General features: G+C 51.5%; 1 protein-coding gene across 5 annotated transcripts in view; it reads right to left on the bottom strand.

The window, feature by feature from the left end:
- The window catches only part of ZMAT5 (zinc finger matrin-type 5), a 28,446-nt gene that overhangs the window by 7,716 nt on the left and 1,162 nt on the right, over nt 1–19,568 (bottom strand). For 4 of the 5 annotated variants that reach the window (XM_035017328.1, XM_035017330.1, XM_035017331.1 and 1 more), the window contains exons 2-4: nt 7,164–7,316; nt 2,472–2,534; nt 1,015–1,095 (exon numbers count right to left, since the gene is read on the bottom strand). In XM_035017328.1, coding sequence (XP_034873219.1) covers nt 1,015–1,095; nt 2,472–2,534; nt 7,164–7,290 — 271 coding nt within the window. In that variant the 5' untranslated portion in view covers nt 7,291–7,316. Of the gene's footprint in view, nt 1–1,014; nt 1,096–2,471; nt 2,535–7,163; nt 7,317–19,568 lie in introns of those variants that run through there. The other variant, XM_035017332.1, reaches the window with a different exon arrangement.

Genomic DNA, 19,568 nt, shown 5'->3' on the forward strand with positions numbered 1-19,568 from the left:
ACTGGGGGACGAGGGCAAAGGCCACGCTGCCCCGGACACTCACTGGCTGCCCTGAGGCCACCCGGACAGAGGGAAGAGTGGCAGCAGCACCCTGGGAGGCCAGAACTGGCCTCTCACCTGCTGGGGGTTCCTGTGAGGCCCTTCCACCCTAGGCTAGCTTGAGTTTCTCCAGCTGTTCCATGAGGGGTTTCATGAGAAGATTGACTAAGACCATCGAAGTGGAAATGTCCTTGTTCTCTAACTGGAGAAATGGGAAGTGAATTTCCCACAAGCAGACGTGGCAGTTTCCAGGGGGAGCTAACCTGGTTCTTCCTTGGAATTACTAGGCCTGAGAGTTCTGAGGGCAGGGAAGGTGTCCTCTTCATCCCTTTGTCCCCAGAATGCAGTAGGGGATCTGCCTGGTGCCGAGTAAGGGCTCGAGATAGATGTTGCCTGATGGAGGGAAGGAGGAAGGCTATGCATGAATGAGCACCCAGCAGGGCACAGATGAGCCTGAGGCACACCCTTAAGGGCTCCTGGACAGGAAAGCCCCACATGTCACTTTAAACCCCACAGAGAGGACAGATGGGGGCTCCCCTGTTCCTTCTCCACTCATGCCTGCAGTGGATTGGAGGCATTCCTGACACACACCTCCATCACCTGGGGCAGCCCTCAGCTTATCCCCACAAGGTGGCCACAGAAGAGGAGGAGGGGGACGCCCGGGTGGCTCAGTTGGTTAAATATCTGTCTTCGGCTCAGGTCATGATCCCAGGATCCTGGGATCATAGAGTCCCACATCAGGCTCCTTCCTCAGCGGGGAACCTGCTTCTCCCTCTGCCTGCCGCTCCCCCTGCTCATGCTTGCCCTCCCCCTCCCCACGGCAAATAAATAAAATCTTTGAAAAAAAAAAAGAATCTATTAAAAAAAAAAGAGGAGGAGGTGGGGAGGCACAGGGCAGCTTTGCAGTCTTCATATCTGGCATTCCCCCCAGCAGCCCGCTTCACACCCCAACCCAGGGTCCCCGCCAAAACACACCCTCCACCTGGATGCTTAGCTCCTGGAGGTCTCTCTCTGACATGTGGGAAAATCTGCAGTTGGAGCCGAAGTCACACTGGCCTGCAACAGAAGGCAGGGAAGACAGAGTTACTCACTGCTTGGAAGAGCTCCCACCATGTGCTGAGGGGCACCCTGATGGGGGTGCAAGGCTTTAGAGTCTACAGAGTAACAACCCCACCCCCAAAGAAAAACTTGGAATCTCTCTGGCCCCACCCACACAAGTAGCCAGAGCAACCTGTCTGGTCCATTCTGCCCCGTTCACGACCCTGGGAAGCAAATCCTGAAGCCTTCCGTGATTGGGGTGCACAGGTCTCTGTAGGCTTGTCCACTGTCACCACTCCCTTAGCCCCAGGCCCTGTTCCCCAGCCTCAACAAACCACAGGGGGCTCCCTGAAAGGGTCATGCTTCCTCTCTCCAATCCAGGCCATTGCACCTGCTGTGGCCTCTGCCTGGTGCCCACCTGTCCATTCGGCTTGCATGAGCCACTGGACTGCTCCCCAGAAAGGTTTCAATGGTAGCTTCCTCAAGGAGGCACCAAAGCCAGGGGTAGCTTTCTGAATCTCAACTGGGGAGACCAAGCTTTGTCTCAAAATAACGGGAGACTGAAGGTATCCAAAGCCAGCAGAACCTACCAGTGGTGTTTTCACTCCAAGTGAAGTCTGTCGGGGAAGCCCCTGACCTGCAGGCCTGGTGACCATTCTAGGGGCAGCACCGTCTCCTGAGGGGAGTGTAGCCATTCATCTGGCTTCCTTAGGCCAACAGCACTACCTCTCCCCAGAGCCAAGCTCTCTTACATACCATGGTAATCACCATGGTTCTCCTCTTTGCCTTGGCCACTAGGAAGCTCAGGGCCAAACCCCTAGAGAGTATACAGGAACTCAAAGCAAGCATGGAGGAAACGAATCATTCCCCTGGCTTTGTCTTATTTTTCCTACCCTTATTTTCATCTGCTCTTAGTTCCTTCACTTACTGAGGTTTTTATCTGTTTGAACCTATATGCACCTTTATTTCGTGGGTATTGAGTAGTCAAATCAACACTTAGCATCCTTGGTTCTAATTCTGAAGTTTCTCGTCAAGCCTGTTACCGTCTCCAGCCCTGCCTGCTGGGATGGGCTCCCAGGCTAACCTAATCAGCCAGTCGATCACACCCATCAGTGTCTCCTAGATTTACTTGCAATCTCCTAGTGCTGGCTTGTTCTGGGTGGGCCAATAAAATCACATTCTAGGTCGGGAGAGCTGAGGAACCAGGCCCTGGAAGTCAGTCCCAAGGCACAACCCTTGGGAAGGCCCCAACTGACCACTTGGCTGATGCACCAAGACCACAAAGTGGGCTTCAGATGGTGGCTGGGGTAGGGGAGAGGCTCTGCAGAGGTCCGAGCAGGCCAGATGGGGCATGCTGGTCCCTAGGGGGAACTAAACTCAGTAGAACACATTACCTGTCAGTAGAAACTTCCTGCACGGCCTCTTGTTCTGTTCATCTAGCAAGATGGCAGCTGCATCTGCAAGAAGAGCGAGGGTCCGGGTTCAGACTTCGGCTGCATACAGGCACCTCCTATCCCCGAGATCAGGAAAGGAAAGAGTTCCCATCCACAGAGGAGTGTAGGAGGGGATGACCACAGGTGAGGACGCTCGGCAGAAGCATCTGAGCTTCAGGTGACCTCAACCCTTTCCTCCCCACCCGGACCTAGCCAAAGGCAAGAACCAAGTTTTAGGTTTGAGGTTCTTGGCTCTGACCATGCAATGGAACCACCTGGGCAGTTTTGTTTTTTTTTTTTAAATCCTGGTATGGTAGACTTCTCCATACTGTCTTTGCAACTTCTGTGAATCTATAATTATTTCAAAATAGAAAGCTAAAAAAACCCTCCTGGTGCCCAGGAAGCCCACCAGTAAGTCTCAGGGCTCGGGCGTCGCTCCACGGCCAAGGCTGCAACGTGCTCTCTGCTCCCTCCTTCCCCCTGCCAGCCGCCGGCCTCCGCAGGACTTCCCAGCTATCTTTCCGGAAAAGAAACCTTAACCCTGGCTTCCTCCGATTTTTCCGACCTTTATTTTCATCATATACTTATGGTTTAAGTTTGTGTGTTTCTTGGTAGGTAAGGAATCAATCAGCCAAAATCCATAAGACAGGAAGGTGCCCCGACTCAGAGGCCCTGACGTCGCCCTGGGGGCCTGGGCTGGTCACGTTCCCCATTGGTCCACTGCCTTTTCTGGAGGCTGCTGGAGTAGAGGAAAGACCACGGGTTTCAAAGTCCAGGTACACTTGACCCAGGCAAGCTGCTTCATCTCTCCAAGTCTCTGTTGCCCCATATGTAAAATGGGAGGAAAATTGTCCTCTGATAGGGCTGCTGTGCAAACTGAATAAGGTAATGGATGCAGAGCACTTGGCAGAGGTGCCCAGTGACCCCCAACCCTGAGGGCACATTAGAATTGCCAGGAAAGTGGGGCTGGGAGTGCTTTAGCATCACACTAACGTGAGGCCAGGGCTCCTCCGAACCCCTGTCGTGGATGCTCAACAAACGGTGGCAGTTCTTACTTTGTGTCCTCCTTACAAGCCCACCGCACAGCGCTAACATCCCCATTTTGCAGAGGGGAAAACTGAAGTTCAAACAGGGGAAAGGGCACATAGTCAGGAAGTGGCAGTGCCAGGCTTGAACCCTCGTGTGTGAGTCTAAAGCCCCTGCCCCTTCCCGTGTGGCTGTGGATCTCCTGGTGGCGGGGTAGGTGGCCAGCTCGGTGGCTGGCTCTGATGGGAATTTCTCCCTTCCTCCCTTCCCCAGGGCCAGGCAGCTGGTGGGAGTGGGTAGCTGTGGGCAGGAGTTGGTTATCAGAGGACTCACTCTGGGGGGGGTGACCTGGTGGATTGTGGGTGGGGCCAGCAGGGTAGGGGGTGTCCATCCATCAGCACTGGGCCTGTCAGACTCAGCCCGTCCAGCCAGTTCCACAGACCTTCCCAGGGAAGGTGGGCTGGTGGGGGCATGTGAACATTGCCAAGCCCCACCTCCACATCCCAGAGGTAGGACAGCTGAGACTAGGTGGGGATCTGAGCCTGAGTCCTAGCCAAGGCGCCCTGGCTGGAGCACTCAGTGTGGCAGAAGAGTTCCAGGCTGTCCAGCATCTGGCCGGTGGTTCTCAACCCTAGCCACATGGCAGAATTGCCAGGCAGCCTTTAAAATATAGGGATCCCCGGTCCCATCCTTCTCAGGTTCTGCTTTAATTCATCTGAGGGGGAGAGCATGAGAATTGTTAAAGGCTCTTCAGTGACTCTGAAGGGCACCCAGGACTGAGAACCCGAGTCCAGGGCCTGCACAAAGAAGGCATGCTCCTCCACCCAGCCAAGGCTCCTTGTGATCTGACCCCATTGGTCCTTCTTGCTTCATCTTGCAAAATTAACAGCTGCCCTGGTGCCTGGTGTTTGTTTGCTTGCTCATGTAGATATTCATCTAACAAACATTTACTGAGCATGTCCTGTGTGCCAGGCACCATGCCAGGATGAGGATTTAGTGGAGAGTAAGTCAGACCTGCTTCTCCCTTCCAGTCCAACAGTCACACTAAGCCATGTGGACATAAACAGGGGAACAGCTAGCATGCAGCCAAATGACCTTGCCCAGGGATTGGGGAGGGCAACCCTGAGACGCTTGGCCTGAGTTGAATTCTGAGATGGAACAGCTAGGCTGAGGGCATGGAGGACAGCAGGAAAGGCGTGCCCACAGAGGGGACAGTACCTGTAATGGCCAGAGTGGTTGGAGCTTGGAGGGCGAGGTGGGCAGGGCACGGAGACCTATACAAGACAGGGGTTCTGCCAAGAACACACTGTTATAACTGGGAGTGAGGTTGTCCAGGAGAGGGGCTCTGTTTTATTCATCTCTAAGTCTTCAGAGCCTGCCTGGGAGCCGAGGACATGCTAAGTGCTCACTGAGATAAAGGGCCTGAAGCCAATCCTTTTGTGGACCCATATAGTTCCTACTGAGTGAACTCTTACTGCCACACAGTCATCATGAATATACTGAGGGCCTGTCACATCTGCGGGAAGTGGATATTGTTGTTATGGCTGTTTTACACATGGCAGGATTAGGGCCACACTGTTCGTGAGTGACACCTTGGGACGGACAGCCACTCAGCCTAGCTCCAGACCTCATACTTGTCCCAGTCATGGCCGAAGCATGGTCAGCCCCTCTGGGGGTGAGGGGATTTGTCTAAGGCCATGAAGCTGGGAGCAAAGTGGTTATTGAGTCCTAGCCCAGGCTGGGGTGCCACATGCCTCCCCAAAGTCTGTGCTGTGCAGTTTGCTCAGGTAAGCTGGAGCCCCGAGGAAGCCTCTTAAAGTGGAAAGAGCTCATATGCCAGCTGTGGACCCCGGGTGAGTATCATCTACCACTCTGGATTTGGAAGTCACCACCTTTAAGTGGGGAAGCCCGCCCACCCACCCTCCCTTGCAGAGCTGTTCTAAGGACTGAATGTGCCTGGGGATGTGAGGGGACACTAGGAATGCAGGGTCCCCACTGCATTCCCTTATGGTACCCACTCTTTCATCTTTCTTTAAGTAATACAATAGCCTCTGCCAACCAGCCCTCGACCCAAAGACCCACCTGTTCTCAGATGAGACTCTGGGCTGGGAGCAAACACCAAGGTAATCTTGAGGCCTGGCTCCTGCCAGATCACAGTCCCCACTGGATTTGGGGGGCAGGGAGCCTTTGCCTGACACCAGAGTCAGAGGCCTCCATGGCACCTAGGAGAGCCCTCTGCCACTGAATATCCCTCGGTCCCCGCTCCCAGCCCCTTGCGACCTCAGCCATGCCTGGCCTGCTGGGCAGCCTGGCCACCCTCCCTCTCCCAAGCCTCTGAGCCTCAGCTTCCTCCTCAGAAATGAGTCTGGGAGAGCTCTGAAAATACTGTGTCAAGGCCCCACCCCAAACCTGCCTCTGGGGATGGGGTCGAGTCACCAGCGTTTTTTATTTCAAGGTCTCTAGGTGATCCTAACCTGAAGGGTGGAGCTCTGCCTTAGAGAATTGCTGATGAAGCAAATGACAAACCACAAAAGGCTCCCGGCATGCAGCAGGCACTCCATAAATGCCCATTCCCTTCTTGTGAATTCTGACTCTCAGACCAGGGAACTCTGTCTCCCCTTCTCCTCCCTTCTTGGCTGCTGAGACTCAGCTCCTTCCTTTTGCTCTGGGAATCCTGCTCCCCAACTCATGAAGCATCGGCCCTGCCCCAGCTCATTCTGGAAGCTTCGGGCCCACCCCCACCCCACCACCAAGCTCCCTCTCCATTTCATCGGCTCCTGGCTGGCCACCCCAACATCTCCCTCGCTGTTCTTCAGTGTCCACGTCTGATGGACAGCAGCAGCAGCTCCCCTGTAGTGAGCACCTCGAAGGTGCCAGGCTTGGTGCTTTGTGCTTATGGCCGGAGCTCATTTGCTTCGGAGGCACCTGCTCAGAGAAGCCTTCCCCTGGAAAAGCCCTCCATCTGGGAGCTCAATCATTCATCCGGCCAGCCAGTCATTCAACAGCCATTTACTGCACCCCACACTCACGCAGCAGGCAAGCATCACTGTCAAACATAGCTCTTGGCCACTGCCTTCAAAGGCTGCCCTCGGCCCTCACCCTGGGGACAAACTGCCCCCTTTACTGTGGCCTCTGCAGACTTACACAATCTGGCCCCAGCCCTGCCACGGCCTTCAGCCCATACCACCTTCCTCTCCTGCTGGGTCCAGCCACGCCTTCTCTCCTCTGCTCGGACGGCACCTGATGCTTTGTTCATGGCCGCCCGCTTCTGCATACCCTCTGCCCAGAATGCTGCCGCTGGCTTCTCCCTGTCTTTCCCACTGATGGCTCAAACATCATCTCCTTGGAAAAGCCTTCTTCCTGGCCACAGTATCCCCAGAGGCTGGCAGAATGGAGCCCTCCTCTCGGTCAAGATTCCTGGGGGACGGAGCTCACATTCCAGCCTGCCCCTTGGATGGCCCATCTGCCCTTAGGGATGCCCCAGTGGCCCCAGCCTTCCTCTCTTTGGCTCCTCCAAGAGCCCAGACCAAGCCCGTCGCTGGCCCATGGGTACTTCCTTGTCTGCCAGTAAGAAAGACGGGCAAGCTGGCCTCCATTGGCCCAGCTGCCCAGCCAGCCAGCACGCACCTCGAAACATGTCATACCAGACCTTCTTGGCCTTGAGGTGCTGCAGCCCATTCAGGTGCTTCTTGCGGTTGTGGAGGTTGTCCTGGAAGGAGCGGCTGCAGTAGTCACAGAAGTAGTGCTTCCCCATGGCCGTCTAGCCGGTTGCTGCCCTGCCTGGGAAGCCCAAAGCACTCAGTCAAGAGTAGGCAGGACGCACCACCCGCCGAAGCCCGCAGTGATGGAGGGAACAGGAGGCAAGCTGAGGACCAAGCACAAGCTGACACCCCGCACCCCCCGGGTGGGACCTGTGTGACGTTCCTCGGGCACTCCCGGCTGCCCTAAAACTAAGGGAAGGGAGAAACGAATGGTTAACTGACAGAGATCACAGTCCTGCGGGACAGGAGTCTCCCTCAGTGTACAAATATCTTAGTGATGTACAAGGAAAAGACATTCTTATCAGTAGCCTAAATTTCAGAGACCCATAGACTCAATTTCCTGGAGTCCGAACATCATCCTCCCCTCCATAGTGATGTGAGAAACAAAGGCAGAAGGGAATGTAAATAAAATTAAACTTCTTTATAACCTGCAGCCCATTGACAAATACTTGGGATAGGCAGAGTATAACATTCCTTCTGGAAACTCCCAACTATCTTAACGTTAATGCCTTACTAGAGGGAAAAACAACCTTAGCTGGACAATAGCCAGGCCTCCAGTATCTTCTTTAGCATATGAAAGTCCTTTAGGACACCTCCCTTTTTCCTATGTCCCCCACCTCCCAGGTATATAATCAGCCATTCCTCACAACCCCGATGCAGCAGCTCTTTCTGCCCACGGGGCCTGTCCCCATGCTTTAATAAGATCACCTCTTTTGCACCAAAGACATCTCAAGAATTCTTTCTTGTTCTTCAGCTCCAGACCTCACCTACATTCCGAAATGATATCAGGCAGCACAGCACCCCAAATGAACACTCCCTGGTGGCCAGTGTAAGGAAGGCTCTGGTTACACCCGCCTCATTTAAACCCCAGAACAGCCCGGAGGAACTACGTGGGCCAACGAATACGGCCTGAGAGGTCTCATTCCAGGGGGATCTTTTAACAATCCTGATGCCCAGCCTCCACCCCAGGGCTGGTGGACCACAGAACTTCAAAGGGTGAGACCCAGGCACCAGCATTTTTGTAAATCTCCCCAGGAAATTCTCCTATGCAGCCAGGCTGGAGAGCCATCACCTTACACCCTCTGGCCACGTCCCCACTTCCCCCCAGCCCCACTCCACCTCTGACCTCCTCTCTCCCCTTCTCTCCCATCTGGCCATATCAGCCCCATCTTTGCTCCTCACACCTGCCAGGCCCCCACCAGGCACCCGCCAGGCGCCTGACCACTTCTTGCATTTGCACCTGCTGACCCCTCTGCCTGGATGCTGTTCCTTGCCACCCCTGCTCACTTGATTCCTTCATCTTCACTCAATACTATCTCCTCAGTAATCTCCTGTGACAGCTTTATTTAAAATTGCAGAACACTCTACTTAGCTTCCCCCATTCCCTGCTTCATTTTTATCACCTTTGAAATAATAAGGTACTTGTTACGTTTATTACCTTTTTGTCCCAACAGGAATATAAATCCACGAGGGCAGGGATATTTTTGTTTTGTTTACTGCTGAAGCCCCACTACTCCAAGTGGCACACGGTACAGAGTAGGCAACCAATATTTGTTGAGTAAATGATTAATTCCCATTTTCCTTATGGGACAACTGAGGTTCAGAGAAAGGAAGTGATTTGCCCAAGGTCACACAGCTGGACAGCAGAACACAAAACCCAGATGCCCTAAAAATCCCACTGCTGGGTGTCCTCTCTTCCAGAGCCAGCTCAAAGCTTACAGAAGCCTGAAGACTCAGGCAGAAATGCAAACAGTTTTGCCAGGAGATTAGCTAAACTCTTAGATGGCAGGTCCCCACCAAGCAGAGAGGGAAATGAAAATGTTTCAGGGTCTTAAGACCCTTAAGACCCCTCAGCCATGGTGACCCACAGCTGCCACACCTGACCCAGGAGATCTCCAGCCACAGGCAGGGGGTAATTCTGAGTGTCAGGGCCAGCCCTTGGGTCCCCCAGTTTGCTGACATAAGACCAGAGGATGAATGGGTCCACTCTGGGCTGTCAAGTGGGATCTGCAAAGGCTGAGCCCAGACTAGCCCCTCACCCTTCGGGTCCTATAGTCTTCTCCCTCATTTCCCAGTGCAGGTTCCTGGGGCCCAGAAGAGGAAGGAAAGTGACTTCCCTAAGCAACCCAGGCTAGCAGCAAAAGCGCGACTCCCAGGACTTGGCAAATTAAAGATACGGCCGGGACCTGACCACAGGGCAGACGGATGGGGGACTGCATCTTGGGAAGAAGAGAACGGGGAGAGAGACAGAGAAAAACAAGCCCCCTGGACAGTCCAGGTAGCCAGGTGGGTCGATAGAGAAGGCTGTTCCCGTGGCAGACAGAGACAGCAGCCACTAAGTCAAGGGCAATAATGGGATCAGGAACAGACAGTCATTCAAAATGAAAACGTATAAAACCTCTCTTCTCCTATTACTGCTGAGAAACCGCATCCCAGACACATGGACTTGATATATTAAATTTGGCAGCTCTAATACACCCCGTCTTGCCAATAAACTTATAGGAATTGGATTGAAATTGTAAGAGATGAACGTTTAACGGCCGAGTGCTTAACCAAGCCATTCACGAAGCCTCAAGCTCTGAAGAGCTGCTGGCTCTGGAGCATCGTGGGGAGGGGAGGGTGTCCCTCTGGGGAGGCAGAGATGGAGCGGTGGCTCTGCGGCAGGCTTAGCTGGACAACACCACACAGGACACTGGGCAGCCGGCCGTGTGACCTTGGACCTCTCTAGGCCTTTCCGTTCAGGAAGGTGAGACAGTGGGTCTGACAGGTTAGCTGACTGCCTGAGGAGCAATGAACAGAAGTTTGCTAATCCAAATGAACTGCTAATGAAAGAGTAATGGAAATACAAATGACACTAATAATGTCCAGCATTTAGCAAGTGCTCAATAAATGTTACCTACTGTTTGATTTACTGAGCACCTACTATGTGCTGGCACTAGGCTAAAAGCTTTATAATGCATCATCTCATGTAATCCTCAGGACAACCTGTGAGGTGGGACCTACTCCACTTTTCCAGATGAGGGCACTGAGGCGCCAAGAAGCAAAGTGCCTTAGCCAAGGTCGTGGTGCTGGAAAGCAGCCAAGCTGGGTTCAGAATCCAGGCAGGGCGGCTCTATAGAGAGTCCACACTCCTAATCACTTAGAAAAGTCTCCTCGCAGCAAATCATACTGCTGACAGCTCTCCTTTTTCATCACTCACTACACCCTGGGGACCACGTGGCCCGTTTAAAACCCAAGAGGTATGTATTATAATCCCATTTGCGAAGGAGAAGACTGAGGCTCAGAGAGGTGCTGTGGGGTGCCCCGGGTCACACTTCCAGGGAAGGCAGAACAGGTCTTACGGTGCCTGCACTTGCATCTGCTGGGAAAGCCTCCATGAAGTCAAATGATGAGCCCCTCAGCAGTGGACTCCATGTGTGTGTGTGTTTCCTCTTCTCTCTCACATGCACAAACCGCAGAGGACAAACCAGCCTCAGCGGAGAGGCGCCCACCCACGCCTTCCTTCCTCTGCCCACCCTGCATCTGGCACAGGAGCGGAGCTCAGCTGTCCAGGGAGGGCCAGTGCACCCCACACTCTAGTCCCAGCTCTGCTAGGCGAGGCTGTGGATCCGTCACGTGCCCACTCGAGGCCTCAGTCTCCCCACGTGTGAAGGGGGAGGCAGGCAGCTAGACCAGGTGATCTCTAAGGGCCTCTGCAGACAGCCAGGTTTAAATCCAGGTGCGACTGCTTTCTAATTCTGTGATGGTGGGCAGTTAATTAACTTCTGGCTTCAGTTTCCTCCTATAAAAACTGGGACAGTAACAGTGCCCACCTCAGGGATTGTTCTGAGAATCAGATCATCTACACACACACTTAGCAGAGCCTGGCCCCCAGGAGCCCCTCAAGAAACAACAGTCAGCATCACCATCATTATTATTGGTCTCCACAAGGCCCATATTTCAGAAAACTGAGGCTCAGAACAAGGAACAGGACGTCAGTGTCCAAGTGACAACTGGGGGCAGCTAGTCCATATGACAGATGAGGAAAGGTGAGGCCAGGAGAGGGGAAGTGAGTTGCCCAAAGTACACAGCACAAGGCAGAAGTGGGACTGGAACTTTAGCCTTTACGGTGGGCCCAGATGCCTGCCCTGAACAGCAGCTCCGCAGAGCCCATATGGCCCGGGGATGGTGTCAAGGGGAGCAGACGAGCTCCAGGGCAGCCTGGGCGTCCCACCGCCCAGCAGGCCTGTCCCCAGGGAGGCAGAGGTCCTGGGCAGGAGCTGGGCTTCAGCAAGGTGACCTCACCCAGGCAGCTGTGAACTTCTAGCGCTCCTGACCCAACTGCCCCCCTCTCTAGGGCCTTAGCACACATTAGGAAAAGGTGCGGGTGCAGAATCCTCCGGACAGATACAGTGCCCTGCCAGAGCATATTTGGCAATCTGGCAAGCAGAGCATATTTCACTCCGACTCACCCCTCAGTCAGGTGTCCTTGCACAAGGCACAGCCTGCACCATGGCACCTGGCAGCCCTGAGTGGGAGGTCAGGGAAGGGGGGTGGAGACAGCTGGACATCTCCGATGGTGCCCAGACACCAGCATGGGGTGCTGACTAAGCTGGCCCGTGATTCATCCTCACCCTCTGAGGCTGGTGTGCTCAGCAGCGAACAAGGCCCCATCTGCAATACAAAACCATCCAGCCCCACTCCCTTGATGGGAACGCAGACAGCGCCACCCGCCCACTCTCAGGGACCAGGTCCCCGTTTGCAACAGCGGCTGCTGGCTCCCTGGGGCTTCACCAGGTGACAAGGGGGCTCCTTGTGGCCAAAGGGCAGCAGGCGAGGCTAGGGGGACAACCCTCTGGGGTCACACAGGTGTGGGTTTGAATCCCAGCTCTGCCACTTATCAGCTAGGTGACCCCTAGAAAGTTCATCTTCCTGCGTGTGTCCTTAGCTATAAACTAGGGATCCCCACGGCTACTGTGGATTGACCAAGGCAGTAGTATATTAGGATGCCTACCACATAGTTAGAGCTCTGAGAATGGAGGCTGTAACTGCTGGTACTGTGCCCATCCAGGCGGCTCACCCCCCGCCCTCCCGGTGAGCCTGCCCTGACCACTGGATTTAAGAGTGGCAGCCACAGGCACTTCCGCCCCTCTTACAACCTGCTGCTTTACTGTCATGTGTGTCTGCCTCCCCAGTAGAATGCAGACTCCCTGAGGGCGGAAAGTTCTGTCCGTCCTGCTGCACCCCAGTACCAGGAACGGGACCTCGCACACGCAGGTGCCTACGGAAGGAGCTGCTGCAGAACCCGAGGCCTCTCGCCCTCTGCTCACCTATAGCTCCCAGACCCTCTGCTCCTCAAGTTTGGATCTAGGGACCAGGACGAGGATGGACAGAGAAGAAAGACACATAAGGCCCTAAAGACGGGTCTCTCGCTGCCACCACCGCGCTCCCCGCAGGACTCCAGTCTCCAGCAGAGCCCTGCTCTACTGATTAACCCACACCCAGCCATCCCGTGGCACCTGACCTCAGTCTTCCGGGCTCAAGGAAAAACTTACCTACTAGTTGAGACACTGTGGGGTGGAGGAGGAAGAATAGAGAATGGGGGTGGGATGGGGTAAGGGAAGATAGCATCGGATTCCTTCGTGCTAGGCATCTGGCTTCCATTCCCTTATTTAATCCTCACAGAGACCCTCTGAGTAGGTGTCAAGGTGTCCGTTTCACAGATGAGGATATGGGTTCAGAAATACTCCTAATTTGCTCAAAGCCAAGACTGAGAGAGACACTGATGATAGTAATGTCTCATCAGCCTGAGTGCTGCTGGTGGGCCCGTGGCGTGGAGGACCCCCACGCACCCTCCTGGAGAGACCTGACCATGACACCAAGGCGCCGAGAGCCAGCACCGCCCCTGGGGTCTGGGTGAGCCCTGAACCCTTCCTCTTCCCGTCGCACTGTTCTGCTGTGACGCTGTCGTGGGGCAGATGTTTGTGCTTCACTGACAGTCTTGGTTCCTTTCATCGTGTGTGTCTCAGGTACAGAGCTGTCTTTGGCACAAGGCTAAAATAAGCCAACAGCTCGGCCGTGGCCAAGGGCTGGGATGTGCACCATAATAATTATCTAGACCTCGTGCTCACCACATGCTGCCCTCAAGCTCACCTGTCATTTCTTCTAATTATGGCACCGCCAGACCCCGGGTAAACAGTAAACAGCAGCCAGAGGACGGCTTTATTGCACACCCACTAGGAGCTCAGCAATGTCCCAGTGCCACATATGCCTGCCGTCTGGAGTTGATGGCATCAGAACTGCCTCGGGGGCCGGGGAGGGGGGGCTGCAGGCTACGCACTCAGAGCCCAACTCCGACAGAAGTGCCAGGAAGATCCAGATGTCTTCCCTGATAGGAGCCCCATTATGTTAGGGGTCTCCCTCAGACACCTGAGTACTTGGTAGCGACCACACACCTCTCTCATCCTGACCTTGTTTATGTGTTCCCCCCCTTGGGGTAAGGCACATATATCATCATACTCCTGGCACTGTAAGGCAGTGGGGGGGCCCCGCCCACAGCAACTCCTAACTTGGCAGGGCTGGGCCGGGGCCAGGATCTAAGGAAAATGAGGCACAGTCCACAGACCACACTCAGAGAAATGCTGGTCTAATGTAGATGAGGGACTGAAGAACAGAGAGGGTGAGAACTTACCCAAAGTCACACAGACTACCCAAGCCAATCCTTACTCTAATCATTCAACTCAGTTCTGAATCTCATCCCTGCCATTTCTAGGCTGTGAAACTCTCAGCAAACTACTCACCCTCTGGGGGTGCCTGGGTGGCTCAGTCATTAAGCGTCTGCCTTCGACTCGGGTCGTGATCCCAGGGTCCCGGGATCGAGCCCCGCATCGGGCTCCCTGCTCAGCGGGAAGCCTGCTTCTCCCTCTCCCTCTCCCCCTGCTTGTATTCCCTCTCTCGCTGTGTCTCTCTCTGTCAAATAAATAAATAAAATCTTTAAAAAAAAAAAAATCATGGATACTAGGGTGTTTAGCAGAGTGCCTGGCATGCCAATGGCGCTCAATACATACCTGTGGATGCGGCAGCCAGCCTTGCGGCCCCCACTTTCTGGGGTTTGTGTTTTGTGTTGTCTGCTCCCCAACCATATCAGGACTGGCCCGTATGACTAAGAGACATGATGGTATGTCACTTCTAAAATCAAGTGATAAGACAATATGCCTTCCGTCCTTGTGCCTCTTTCTCTGATCACTTACTCTGGGGAAAGCCAGGTGCCAGACCATGAGCAGCCCTGTGGGGAGGCCCATGTGGCAAAGAACTAAGACCTCCTGCTAACAGCCGTGTGAGCAAGCTTAGAAGTGGACCCTCCTACCCAGTCCAGCCTTTAGATGAGTGCAGCCCCAGCAGATACCTTGACTGTCACTTTGTGGGAGCTCTGGGCTGGGACTACCTAGCTAAGTTACTCCCAAATTCTTTTTTTAAAACATATATATATATTTTTTTTAAGTAAGCTATACACCCAACATGGGCTTGAATTCACGACTCTGAGGTCAAGAGTCATATGCTCCACTGAGCCAGCCAGCTGCACCCTGCTCCCAAATTCTTGACCCTCACATGTATGAGATATTTGCTGTGTTAAGTTGCTAAGTTTTGGGGGTAATCTGTTATGCAGCAATAGGTAATGAATACAGTGAAATAAACAAATGAAAAAACTAAATCACTTTAAAGTATGTGATGGCTCCAGGTACAAAGTGCCCCATATCCCAAAATACTCCTGAGTTGAGTCAAAGAAGCCAATCCCCAGACAAAGGCATAATCTTCCAGTTCTATGGTTCCCTTCAGCCATTTATTTACTAGCCACACATTTGCTGACACTTCCTCTCTGCCAGAATGGGGTTCACAACTCATGACACAAAGGCCCTGCTCTCACAAGAAGGTGCACTGAATATATGCTGGGATGGCTGGCTGATGTGCCCCCAGTAACAATACTAGGTGATAAGCTGTGTGCCAGAGAGCACCAAGGAGGGGCAGCCACATCCAATAGGAATTCCTCCAAGGAAATGATCAGAGATGATCTCAAAGATCTAGGTACCAAGATGGTCACTGCACCACAGCTTGTCCTAAAACTGAAATCTAAATGTCCAACAGTAAGAACGGCTGACAGATATACGTTGCTCACTACATGCAGGTTAGGCTGCTTAGTTTCCCCGACAGGGTAGGAGTGGGGGCTCAATGACATGACTCACAAAGCCCGTTATCCTCATCTTACCCTAAAAGAAAACTGGACAGAGGGAGCCCACAGCTGGCAAGGTTCAAGAGTAGGGCATGAGCCACATCTGTTCAATGCACTACCAGATAGACATTAAAAATGAAGCCAAATGGGGCGCCTGGGTGGCTCAGTCATTAAGCGTCTGCTTTCGGCTCAGGTCATGATCCCAGGGTCCTGGGCTCAAGCCCCGCATCCGGCTCCCTGCTTGGCAGAAGCCTGCTTCTCCCTCTCCCACTCCCCTGCTTGTGTTTCCTCTCTCGCTGTGTCTCTCTCTGTCAAATAAATAAATAAAATCTTTAAAAAGAAAAAAAAAAATGAAGCCAAAGGTGAGGCGCCTGGGTGGTTCAGTCGGTTGAGTATCAAACTCCTGGTTTCAGCTCAGGTCATGATCTCAGGGTCATAGGACTGACTCTGTGTCGGGCTCCGCACTCAGCAGGGAGTCTGCTTGAGACTCTCTCTGCCCCTCTGCTCCTCTCTCCCTCCCTCTCTCTCTCAAATAATTAAATCTTTGGAAAAAAGAAAAAAAAATCAAATCAAAGGAGACTATTCCCTTTTTGCTAAATAAAAAAAAAATGGCTTATCACAACAGTTTGTACATGATACCACTTTTTTAAGGAGAAAGAACGTCCTGCCCCAACACACCCACACAACCACACACCCACAAGTAGACACAAAATATTTATTGTGACCATGTCTCGATAATAGGATTATGTCCAGAAATTTTTTCTCACTTTGTATTTTTCTAAGTTTCTACATTTAGTGTGTATTGTTCTTAATTTTCTCAAAAAAATCCCTTCAAAAAAGTGGGCAATTTGTCAAGCAAGGATAAGTACTATATTCCTTCTCCCTTAGGAGGCTGCTGTGGATGGTTCCAATGACCCGGTCCACCTGGATGGACCCAGTCAGGGCTGGTGTTGAAAGAGATCTATGGCAGACATTACCCCAGTCCCTGGCTGAAGGCCGATAGGACACACCATGATTCTAAGCAGACCTGGCTCAGCACAGGTTGGTGAAACCCGAATCTGGGCTCCAGTGAGCTGCAGGCTGGAGACACAGTTTCTCATCAGATAGTTACAGGTCCCAGGAGGCCAGAGTTTCCAAACAGGAAAAGTAAAAATAGTCTGATGGAGGCTTCTGAACCAGAAACCTAGACTCAGATCTGCCTCTGTCTCCCCCCTTCTTCTGCCTCCAGGCTGGTCTTGTCACCACCCTCACTTCTGCCCAAGTCAGGTCTCATTTCCCAGCACCCGAACCAGCCTCTTCAGTCACCCCACCCGGGGCAGCATCAGATCGACCCTCTTAGAACGACTCCTGCTCAAGATTTTCCATGGCTCCTGGTGGGGATCTTAATACAAATGAAGTCTCCTGGGTCAGATCTCCAGGAATTCAGACTCAGCGGTTCTGGAGCGGGGCCCAGAAATCTGCATTTTAACCAGTGAATCTAGTACCCTCTAGTAGGTACCCCTTAAAATACAAAGGCTGGGGGAACAAGCTTCTCCTGCTCCTCGACCTCTCTAGTCCCTGCATCCCATAGGCAGCCTCTGCTGGGGACAGTAACTCTGGGGAGGCACAACCCCTGGATTCTTGTCTCAGAAACCGGTCTGATTATAAATAACCTCAGCTCACTGAAATGGTAAACCCAACTTGATTGGAATGCTAAACACAATTCATTAGAATGGATAAAGCTGTTTTCTTACTAGCTAAGTATCCTGTCACGCTCCAGGTAAGTTTAGAATTGAAAATAGAGGTAGTAAAATAAATCAAAATTACTGATGCTCCTGACCTAAGTTTAGTAATAGTCCGCATATACTTACTATTTAAAAGTATCTATAACATTGACGGGGCGCCTGGGTGGCTCAGTCGTTAAGCGTCTGCCTTTGGCTCAGGTCATGATCCCAGGGTCCTGGGATTGAGCCCCGCATTGGGCTCCCTGCTCGGCGGTGAGCCTGCTTCTCCCTCTCCCACTCCCCCTTCTTGTGTTCCCTCTCTCGCTATGTCTCTGTCTGTCAAATAAACAAAATCTTAATTTAAAAAAAAGTATAACATTGAAAAGAATTTGACATGTTGAGTATGACAGATAAGCATTGTGATTCCAATTTAAAATACAGAAGTTAGGAATTGAGAAATATATTGGGGGCGCCCGGTTGGCTCAGTTGGTAGAGCGTGCAACTCTTGATCTTGGGGTTGTAAGTTCCAGCCCCATGCTGACTGTAGAGATTACTGCATGGAGCACTGGGTGTTATATGAAAACAATGAATCGTGGATCACTACATCAAAAACTAATAATGTATGGTGACTAACATAACATAATAAAATAAAATTTAAAAAAAGAGAGATTACTTAATACAGAAGTTAGAGGTGCCTGGCTGACTCAGTCCGTAGAGCATGAGACTCTTGATCTGGGGGTCGTGAGTTCACACCCCACACTGGGTGTAGAGCTTACTTAAAAAAAAAAATACAGAAGTTCTAATATATAGGTAGGGGGACACCTGGGTGGCTCAGTTGGTTAAGTGTCTGACTTCCGCTCAGGTCATGATATCAGGGTCCTGGGATTGAGCGCCCGCGGGCTCTGCACTCAGCGGGGAGTCTGTTTGTCCCTTTCCCTCCCCCTTTGCCCCCTCCCTGCTTGTGCTCTCTGTCTCTCTCTCAAATAAATATATAAAATCTTTAAGAAAAAAAGATGTTTAATATATATATAGTTAGGTAATTGATAAAACATATGTCAGTAATTGATACTAGATTTATCATTTCAAGTTGAAAGGTCAGCAATGATTAGGAACACTGGCTGCATGTTAGAATCATCTGGAGTGCTGTGAAAGCTACTAATGGTGCCCCCCATATCCTAATTTCATGTCAGAGATGGCATCTCTATTTTTTTTTTTTTAGCTTTCCAAACTGAGAATCAGTGACATAAAAGAATTTAACTAAGTCTCTTAAAAGTATTGAACTGTTTACAAGAACTTGAAATTCATTATGTTTGTAAGTTTAATTTATTAGATTTTCTAGTAGCGTTTAAATATTCTTAGGAAATCATACTTGTTAGGTTATGTATCTGAAGTACTTAAGAAGAAAATAAAATATATTAAACTTATAAGCAAAATAAATGTGTAAGGGAATGTAATTAAGCTGTAAATGGGGCTGACTGTTTAAAGGAATTTAAGGTTAGTTCAACTTGAGTTCTAACATCAAAGGAAAAGTGAAGGTCATTTTTCTTATTTTTCTAGATTTATATGCATAATTTCTAAGTTGAAGTAAGCAGCTTAAAGAAAATTCAGTATTTCCAAATTGTTCCTCCAAAATTAAAATTAGCTAAAAACAAAACAAAATAAAATAAGCCACACCTTAACTCCCTGTGGTCTTTCTTAACCCATCCTACTTAAACTAATTCCTCCCTCCTCTGAACTTCATCAGCCAGATTTATTGTTAGCAAGACAAAAGTATTCTATCCTAGAAGTTTCACAACTTTGTGTCCCAAGGAGCTATCAGGATTCTTTGCAAATAGAAAATAACTGCAGTTATGGTTAACTCATCATGGTTTTAGAGCTTAGAGCTTTTCACACTTTTCTTCCCCGTCCCCAATCAGGAGTTCCTTCTGCTTTTCCAAGTCAGATCCAGGCCTCTAATCCCAGGTTTTCAGTACCTACGCCAATGACTTATTCTCTGGCCCAGACCTCTCCTCTGAACTCCAGATCCAAATCCCCACTGGCCTCCGGGCATCTCCACTTGATGTCTAAGGGGCAGCTCAAACCTAACATGACCAAACAGAGCTTAAGGTCAAGTAATTAAGGTCAAAACTTAAGAGATGTCATCCTCCATTCTTTTTTCTGGCACCCTCTACACGCATCTGTCAGCTTGTTCTGTCTGTCCTACCTCCCAAAATACATCGCAAATCTGATCACTACTCTAATCCATATCCTAATCTAAATTACCGTCCTGTCTCAACTGACCCAACACAATAACTTCCCCTCTTCCATCTGTTCTCCAGAGAGCAGCCAGAATGATGACATTAAAATGTGAATTGGATGGGGC

This window comes from Mirounga leonina, unplaced genomic scaffold (genome assembly GCF_011800145.1).
Source record: "Mirounga leonina isolate KUSES-001 unplaced genomic scaffold, KU_Mleo_1.0 Mir_171, whole genome shotgun sequence".
NCBI lineage: Eukaryota > Metazoa > Chordata > Mammalia > Carnivora > Phocidae > Mirounga > Mirounga leonina.